Raw genomic sequence first — 10,017 nt, 5'->3', positions numbered from 1 at the left:
TGCAATCGCAGCGTATCTCTGAATGCCATCAATTACAGCAGCTCAGTTTCATCATGTGAATTTTATATGAAATGAAAAAAACATAATCATAGCAGTGTAATGAGCTGACATCCCAGCTACAATAGCAGTTCTTGATAATGTGTTGACAGGATGTGTTAATGTGACTTCAACACCTTTAACAAGCTGGCAAAACATGTCAAGTCAAATTTGCTGGTAAAAACCTTATAGAGCCCAAACTTGAAGATGTCATTTTAAATCCTCCTTTACTGAACTTTTCATTGTGCTGTTCTTCAATGTGCTTTCATTTAAGGACAGTCCATCATTACCGCTACATGGGCGAAATCCCTCTCAGCAATGTGAAATTCAGTATGAAAGACTGTTGCCCTTGAGGCAGCGATGCATCCACTTTTCTGTAACATTTCAGTGAGTGGCTTATTCATTATGATGATAGACCTACTGAAAGAGAGCAATGACCTAATGGCAATGACCAGAGGTACAACCCCTTTGTCTGATACAGTGAATCAATAGATGAAGCTGTTTAGTTTATGTTTCACGGCTTACACCAGCATTTTCATCATTGAGATAATCTCTTTTGAAAATAACATGGTTTCTGACCATTCCCTAAGGCAATGTTTTTTGATTTTTTCTGTAAATTAATGGTTGCACTGTATGGCCATATTATAGACATATGAACACATCAGGGTCCAGTTAACTCTGTGTAATATTTTATGTTAACCCCCCTGATGGCAATAAATGTCTACTGGAGAAATAGCTTACAGTTTATTGCCCATAGAGTTTTGTTGAGAGGGGCACAAGCAACACCACCTAAAAATTTATCAAAATGTGTTTGAGCAATCACACAGAAGCTAAAAGCCTAATTAAGGTCTTTATCATGGACAGTCCAAAAGGCTCTTTTGATGGGGAAAGTCTAAAACTCATGACAAAGACAAATTTCACAAAGACATCTCACAAAACAAGAGGATTGATTTATGAATGTGTTGCGTGATTACATGTTTGGGAGTTTTAAAAAACAGCTGCCCAAAGAGAAAGTTCAAGCGAGGAAAGTAGTTCTGATAAAAGTAGGTTGTGTTTCTTCATTAAATTCTTAAAACTGAGAGCCTAGAGGTTGTCCAAGTCAAAATTACTGCACTCTGTCAAGGACAAGGGCACAAACCAAAGAGTAATGGCTTAGCACCAACTTTGGTGTTCTTCTGCCAGAGAGGATTGAATTATTATGTTCCATAAAAGTTTAATGGGATTTCAGCAGGCCTAATATATAAAAGGAGGGCTGCAAGACTCAGTCGCTGTGTTCTGGTCCTTCCTTTATGGCTTTCTGCTCTCTGTAGCATCCAGAGACAGGATTACTGGGCAGGAAGCTGCCAAACAAACAGCTGAGTGGACACAATGTTTCATGGTTTGGATTTTGATTCACTGGCTGAGGCACATTAAATCACATAGCAAATAACATTTAGGCAAACATAAGCACACCTTTTAATGCTGTAGTGTCGATCTCTGCCATGAGCAAAGACATTTGCACTGCTTTTCCCCATTGCAATGCTGAGCAGTGTAATTTAGAAGTGTGTTTAGAGCAGGTCCACATCTTAGGGTCAAAAATTCCACTTACAATACTATTAGTCCAAACTGTGTCTGCAACTCCTAAATCTTTTCATGTATCAATAAACTTCTTTTTTCCCTGAGCTTTTGTGAAATGACATTTTTTTTGTCAAGAGCTGTTTTTTTAAAATAAAACATTTTTGCTTTTTTTTTTTACATTGCGTTTCATTTTTCCTCATATGTGGCAGGCAGTTCAGTAACAAAATTATTATCCTATAAGGACATGAGCTGAATTAAAATATTATGCACTACAGTCATGCTTTTAAGGCACAATGCAAGACAGTTGAATAAGCGTGTAAGTTTCTTGGTAGTTAATAGAAAAAAATCCTGTAAAACTGTCAGGAATACTCATGTCACATATTGCAGATAATTTGGCTGTGACAAAGTTGTCAGTGAACACACACGTAGAAAGTCCCATCACTGCACATGTCTTCTCCAACCAGGATCAAAATTGCTCTGTGAATAACTTTGATGCCAATAAAGCTTTTGAATTGAAAACTAAATTGAATTGAATAAACAAATCCTCATTGCACCTGTACACTTTAGCTTCAACCCTGTATTGTTGCTCATAGCTATATTCTCACTTGTATTTTGAGTGCTACATTCAGTCATGAGAAAAACTGTATTGAGGCCAAAAAAAAAAAGAATGACTTGTCCTGGATTACACTTTTTAAAAATCCAAAGCCTCTTTTTGGATGCTTTGTAACCTTCATTGTTTACATTGCCTTGCCTTCTTCACCTCTTTTATTGACACATTCTTACCTTTTCCAGCATATATAATGTAAAAATATATTTTGAATTAATGCAACTTTTATAGACAACAGTGTTACAACATATTGGTCAGACATTTATGAATTCTTCTGAGGCTTTTCTTTACACAATTGCTTTTCTGTCTGGCCTGACTCCTAATGTGCTTGATTTACATTCAGAGGCAGGCAGTCCCAATTTAACCTAAGGCATGGTGGATAGGTATTCTAGTAACTGCAAGACTTGTTGTCTCAGAATTGTATTATATATAGAATACGTAAAACAAATAGAGTGGATGTATGAGCATATAATCATTATGTTTTAGATGATCTTATTGTCTCATAACACAAAAATCTTCAGGACATTTGTGCAATTTGATTACAGAGTGTGTCACATTCTGATCAATGTGGCTTTTTTCTGTTGCCTATTTACAGTATGTATGCACATTGCAGCTGGACTGATGTTTTATTACTGTCACAGTTAATAGGAAAAAGTTAAGGTGTTCAGTTATGAAAGCATAAGCAGGGCTTGTTGGGATTGTGAAAAGGGAACAGCAACACTATATATTTTACAGCATTGAAAAGTGCTAAATGTTGAATTTTCACAGTGCTTTTTTTTACATCCAGTATGCAGAGAGAAGTGTCATTTCTAGAAATGACAGCACAGATAGAATATTACAATATCTAGCCCTTCACTACTGCAAAGCAGGCAGCAACACATGCACATATTCTGTGAAAACAGCTGTCAGGATCCCTGTCAGAGTGAACTTATCTTAAGCTCTGTTTCCATAATGCATTTACCAATGGGATGGGCATAGGAATAAAGTTTGTAAGCAGGAGGCAGAAACTAACATTTTGGACATTTCTCTAAAAGTCAACATTAACTCTGATGTCTAATGTCTTAACTTCCATAACGACCAAATGCTAACTGCTTTTCAAATGAAATGATGAAATGAAAATTTCTCTGGCACATGGATCAACAATGCAGAAGCTTTTCTATTATGAAATACTAGAAACTACACCAGTTTCTGAGTCTAGGTGGCTCCATTGCCTGTTGGTTCTCTGCTGCAGAATCAGCTATTTTTCCAGTTGAATGAAATACCCTGAACCACTGATATGAATCATATTTAAATACAATAAAACATATAGGTGAGGTGCAGAAGTCTTCCTCGAGCCGAAAAGTCTTACAGTATATAGCACGTGTCAAAAAGGAAATTATCCCATACAACTTAACTTCTCGTTTTGCCCGTGTTCATATTGCAGGGCAGTGAATTTGCAATTTGGTCGTAGATGAAGCTGTTCTCTGTAAATTACAAACATGTTTCAAAGACACACCTCACAGAAAACCTACTGCTAAATAAAATGTGACCCACAAACTCTTACAGAATTGTATACGTAATACAATGGTTATTAGCTATACATGAATATGGACTGGAATATGGCAACACAAGGCTGAAATTACTGAAAAACACTTCAAAAAAACATTAAAAGAAAAACAAATCTGCGAATCTATGTAGTAATTACACTCTGAATGGTTAGCCTCTTTTTTCTGTCTGTGTGGCCACATTTATAACATCATTGTGGACGGGGACAATGGACAGAAAATGATACTGAGAGGATGAAAGGTAGCAGGCGTTACAATAAGCCATCGAAAACAATGAAGAAACAGATGTTCAACAGCATCACTTATTCAGCATCTATGTGTCTATGGTTGTAGTTATGTATAGCTTGCATCTACATGTTGTTGTCTTGGCCCTTGATCTGCTTGATGGTACTACAGTACCATACAGTACAGTGAAGATGTTTTTCTTCAGAAGAAAGAAAAAAATAACAACAGCAATAAAATACCATCCAATCTGTGGGCTTTTAGATTCACTTGGGCACATCAATCTATAACATAGCAATGGCTACACCTGAGTCATAGTGTCCCTTCATCTGAGTTATTCTGGCAGCTAGCATGAGCAGCAGGCCAGTGGCCACCTCCAGACTGTAGGACAGCCAGGCTGTGGCCAAGGACCAGCCAAAGGACACGTCCACGTTGGCGAGATTCTCCGGGGACACGATCCGCTGGAACTCCTCCATGGCTTGGTTCGAGTATTTGATGTAGATGCTGACCCCAGTCAGTGTAAAAAGACCTGTTGGTGCACAGAAACAGACAGATGGCACCATTGGAAAAACAAAACCTTCCAGGTTTTCACACATTATCTTGTAGCTGTACTGTAACATGGAAAGAGATCCATCTTGAGGAATTGGAATGAATTCTCCAGGCACAAGACCCTTGAGCTGCCTAATCACACACCATAATCACCATGATGTATTAAACATAACCGGTTTTTACAATGAGGCCATTAAGGTAATAATGCATTAATTAGCAAATAATCCTTTTTCAACATAATTTTCTTCACATAACTCAATGGATGGTGTTAGATATTATAGACTTGTTAGCCCATTAATGAGAAACAATTAGTATAATATTAAAGCATTAAAGATTTAAAGCAGTTTCAAGAAAAAACATTTCTCTCATTCATGTGCATTCATGTGCATTATTCCATTAAGGTGCTTCTAAATTTAATCAGAGCATTTACTCAGGAGGAACCTGTGATATAAGTATGAAGTTTCTACTGTGTGTTGTTTCTGATTTCTTGTGATCCCAAACAGACAAATGAAACATCCCACATAACAATTACTGCATAGGTGGGCCGAAAGGAATTACATATCACTGAATGTCAAACCCAAGAACACACTTAAATACTGAGTAGTCACCACTACATGCACAATTCAGACTGACCTTTAGTGTGGCACCATGGAAGGCAGAACCACTACACACTGCACTATCATCTGCTGGAACTAACCTCTGTTAATTACTTTAAAAAAATCACAACGCTTGTCTTTCAATGTCTGTCAAGTAGTGTGCCTAATTTGCACGTAGGCACACCAGAGCAGAAAGAAAGGTTGGTAAGTAAAAATGTCATGAACAGTGCTAAAGGAGGCACAGCAGGTTCTGTAGACCTCCCTTTTGTGGAAGGCAGAGCAATCATTTCCATATAGACTTAAATTTGTTACATTACAGTGATAATTATAGTCTGCTGTAGCTTGTAACTCAAGGATTTTAAACAACCTTGAGTTGAAGAGTCAAAGCTGAGGAAGAAGTAAATATTGTCAAAGATGGAAATGTCAGTTTTGCCAGATCTCACATTCACAGAGGCCTGTCCATCCATTCATCAGTGCTGCAGTACGCGATGTGTGTTGAGAGTGGGATTTCAAAGACCTATTGACACATAGCTCAACCTAAAACTCGTGTTTGGATATACCATCTCCCATTGAATAAGAAGAAGGGAAAAAAAGCAGAACAAAAACACTGAAATCCATTACCCCTTCTCTGTTTACCTAATATCAGAGGTGGAAGAGCTTAGTGCTTGCAGGTCTTTTGATGTAGAGATGTGGACAGGACATTCGGTGCAAAGCATGAAATTAGCTGTCTCTCCTGTGTGACATGGGAGGCTGGGCCTGTCAGCAGAGATGGCAGAATATATAATAAAACCTCCTACTTCTGCGACAGATTCATGCATTCACCCTCAACCATACCCAAATTGAGATTCAAACTCATTCCCTTTGAGTTCAGACCTAATCAAATGCATTCTTTGATGGATATTATGTTTACTGTGATTGCTCAACAGCTGAACCCGTCACAGTGAAGGAAAAAAGCAATCTTTCTGTTTCTGAACTGCTGATGAAAGTGTGTCCTTATACTGCCATTTAAGGAACCTACAGATCAGGTCTCCTTACTGTATTGTCCAAACCTAGGGCATTTCTGCTCAAAGAGGACTCTCCAGTGTCATTGAAGAGGGTGACACTCAGTTTTATCTTGGAGCTCCTATTCTGTTGGACATTCAATTTATGTTTTTGAGCATTCAGTACTTTCTTCTATAAACAGATACAAAAGAATGTAAATTATTTCAAGGATTACATTATGTTTATCATGCCACCATTCAGATATGAGGTGGTTAGCAATTATATTTTAGTCTACAGCAATGCTAGCGGCTCTGTGTACTTTGGCCCAGTGGTGATTTGAGCTAAACGCTAATGGCAACATGCTCACCAAAGTTATTACAATTCATCCTGAAGGGAACAGGAATGTGTTTACCAAATTTTATGGCAGTCCATCCAAAAGTTGTTAAGGCATTTCATTCAAAACCACACATGTCAATCTCAGGAAAAGCGCTACAGGAAAAGCCAGGGTGGATTCACCAAATTCAGTAGGATTCATCCTGTCGGCATCATGAATGTGTGTGCAAAATTTCATGGCAATCCATCGAAAAGTTGTTGAGATAATTTAGTCTGGACAAAAACAGTGGACTGACCAATCGACTGACAGACCGACATTGCCATCCGTAGATCCATGCTGCTAGCATGGCTAAAGAAAGTGTTCACAAACTCAGTAGTCAATCAAATGTCAGGGCTGTGCATCATTATGAAATCACAGTTACATTTTAGGAAGATGTTTGTTTATGATTTGACTGTCCAAGATTGTCGTCATGATGTTCTGTGTAATAGGCCACACAATATCTAATGGGCTGTCTATTTGATCACACTGAATTTCTACAAAAAGGACATAAAATGTTGTCGATATTTTATAGGGACGCCATTTAAAACAGAGAAAGACATGAGAAAGAGCCCACTGATGATGCTATTAAGTATATACTATTAAGTCTGACTGAATCTTTCAATCAAGGACAAGCTCTTGTGCAATTTTGTGTCACTCCATCACAATCAGCAATCACTCCACTCCTGATCAATACTGTTAATTATGTCCATATCCACAGTGAGAATGTTTGGTGGTTCTGTCTCTAAAATCATGTTCAGGCTCATCATCATTTATTTTTTGCAAATCTGACTGTTAAGTGCTAAGAAAAAATTGTCCTCAGTAAATCATTACCTCAAACTTTTTTTTCATACCTTTCTACAGCAGTGTAGTGTCTGGAAAAGGGTGTCAAAACTGTGATTTAGCATATAAGAGTCCCAGTCATAGCAGCATGACCATCTCTTAAAGTACTACTAAACTATATATGCATCTGAATGTCTTCAGTCAATCCCGCAGTGTCTATTCACAAAATTTGACAAATAAATAATAATCGAATAAATAAATGGAAGTCTTGCACAGTGCACTCACTCTGTTTTTCTCCATATTTCCTTATAAAATTCCCATCTCCAACCACTCTATTAACAGTTTTAGCAAAAAGAGCATTACCTAACTCAACTCAATTAATTAAAATGGGATTTTGAACGTACACACAGAGAGATATAACATTTACACAACACTAATCACTGTTTTCTCATTGGCCCTCAGTCTGCTCCAGTATTCTGCTAACATAAGAAGGCTAAAATGAGATTTTAGCAGTTGCCTTAAGTCAAAAGTGAATCAGAGGTGAGAGAGAGCAGTTCAAATTGCATTTTCAAGGTTTTCTAGGTATAGTTAACACACACGCACACACACATAAAGGCACCTACATGTGTAAGATTTTCTGCCTACACAACTTTTCTTGTGCTGTACTTCTTATACAATAATATAAGCAAACAGAAGATTTGCTTCAGACCAGCCTACACAGAAAGTACACGTAATTGCTACAGGCTCAGAAAAAAACAATAACAAATTCTGTGTGGACTTACTGCAGAAGAGAAAATAGGATGCTGATCCAACCAGCAAGTTGGGACTGCTGGCTAACGAACTGACGAGTCCAAAGATCCAGCCAAACACCAGCAGGACCAGGCTGAGGGGCAACATGATGACCACCACCTTGTGCAAGCCTGTAAACACATGTACGCACGTACAAACACAATCGTTACTGTGCTTAAAAATCTTAAAGGGGTATGTTTGTTACATTGCCTGAACTAAGCAGCTGGATTTTAAATAACTGCAGAGTGAAACCATTTGCAAAAGCTTTTCAGATTGATTTCTCCCATCCAGGGAGCAATTGGTTTCCATTTCCATTGTCAATAGGGTATGACACTTACAGTGTTGAAACTTGCTTAAGATAGCTTCTGTCACAGCAGAAAATTTCTTACTGTATTTCACTGTCAAAGTTGCAAACAGAGACTGTTTAAGAAAACACACTATCCTTTGTAAAATGATCATGTTTGCTTATTTCCTTTGGATTAGACTTTCTGACAGCATACTGTTGCTTGTAAATGTAATTTCTTCAGCAGCCAACTACACCTATCAATTACTTTTGTCAGGAATCACTGACTTGTATTTGAAATCCAACTATCACCTCCCTATGTCAGTTGATAAACAAAACCACTCACCAAGAAGGTGCCTTTCTGCCTCTGACAGGCTGGACATATTTGCTGTGAAAGAAGGGATGACTGAGCTCCTGTTTGCTCCTGAAAATGTCAAGGGAAAAGGTGACACATGACAGGACGTGTGGACAGAGCTGTAGGACTTTGCAAAATTGCTTTTGGATACCAAAAAGTGACAGTTTTTATCCTAAAGTTATATTTAGAAATATAACACATTGCATGATTAAATTAATCAAATCAATTAAAGATGTCTCTGTGTGACACATATTACCTCAGCCCTGCATGTGTGATAGTTTTGTGTCAGTGCATGTTCCACTTTTGCAGATGTGTCACAGATGAGCACAGCTTCAAGAGCTTCAAACATTATGTTGTCTCATTACTTGGCATTTACTGTGTGAACTCTGGGCGCGACCAGCAACAAATTGGAGCCCAAGCTGTGCAGCCAATGAGCTGATTATATTGCAGCTGTGTCGAAAAAGATCCCTTAGAATCTCTCTGCATCCTCCTGCGTGTTCGCCTGCAGGGGCTGATCCAGATGTGAGGGGTTACAGTTGCTACAGGTATTACATAGAAAGGGGAAACAATGCGAAGGTTTCGGCTCTATTATTATTATTCCTGTGTGGGTCATTATACTCACTGAATGAAAAGTGACATTTTAATATTCTTATTGAGGAATTAAAAGTTCAGCATATTGCCGTCTTTGTCTCCAAGCAAAAAGCATTGGCATGTTACCTCTTCTCTGCATCAGTGTCACATAACTGAGATTCACTGCAAGCTTTTGAGCCTTAACAGTGGCGTGATGAGGAATACATCAAGGCAAAACTATAGCTTCTGCGTGGACTGCTGCTGACAGTAAACACTGTAACGCATGCGACATCAGAGACCAACGATCACGAACAATGTATGGACAATGTTAGATCACAACAGCATCACATGCAACCCACAGTAGATTGCCTTTTTTGTCAACATCAGAAACGATCTACTGTACTGTTATTTGTTAAGTCGGAACATACATGATTCCGGAATTACAAACATTACAAGTTAATTCAAAATATCTTCAATGCGTTTTACGCACAACAGTGTGGATGCCACATGATAAAGGCTTTTCAAAATCTCCAACAAACTACAGACTACAATATGTAGGCTTAAGTTGAGTTGACATACCTTCATTAATTCTCCACAGTCCAGAATGTGAACTCAGGTCGTCTGGACCTGTGTGGTTGGGTTTATTCACATCGATGATGTACCAGTAATCAGTCCCAATAGCCACAGCCAGGAGGCTAAAACTGAGCAAACCTGTAAACCCAGCACTAAGAACCACCAATCCGTACTTCATTATATACAGTCCACACGTAGAGCG

General features: G+C 38.3%; 1 protein-coding gene across 1 annotated transcript; it reads right to left on the bottom strand.

Annotated features, from left to right (window-relative positions):
- Nucleotides 1-2,675: 2,675 nt before the first annotated feature.
- Nucleotides 2,676-10,004, bottom strand: LOC122868684 (transmembrane protein 235). Its single transcript, XM_044180888.1, has 4 exons — nt 9,822-10,004; nt 8,664-8,741; nt 8,028-8,165; nt 2,676-4,495 (listed from the first exon to the last, which is right to left on the bottom strand). Exons 1-4 carry the CDS (start codon nt 9,991-9,993, stop codon nt 4,251-4,253), a joined length of 633 nt encoding a protein of 210 aa, XP_044036823.1. The 5' UTR covers nt 9,994-10,004; the 3' UTR covers nt 2,676-4,250.
- Nucleotides 10,005-10,017: the final 13 nt, after the last annotated feature.

The sequence above is a fragment of the Siniperca chuatsi genome, linkage group LG21 (assembly GCF_020085105.1).
Source record: "Siniperca chuatsi isolate FFG_IHB_CAS linkage group LG21, ASM2008510v1, whole genome shotgun sequence".
In the NCBI taxonomy this organism is placed as follows: Eukaryota; Metazoa; Chordata; class Actinopteri; order Centrarchiformes; family Sinipercidae; genus Siniperca; species Siniperca chuatsi.
The sequence above is the reverse complement of the archived record's forward strand: the minus strand, read 5'-3'. Positions and strand labels throughout refer to the sequence as shown.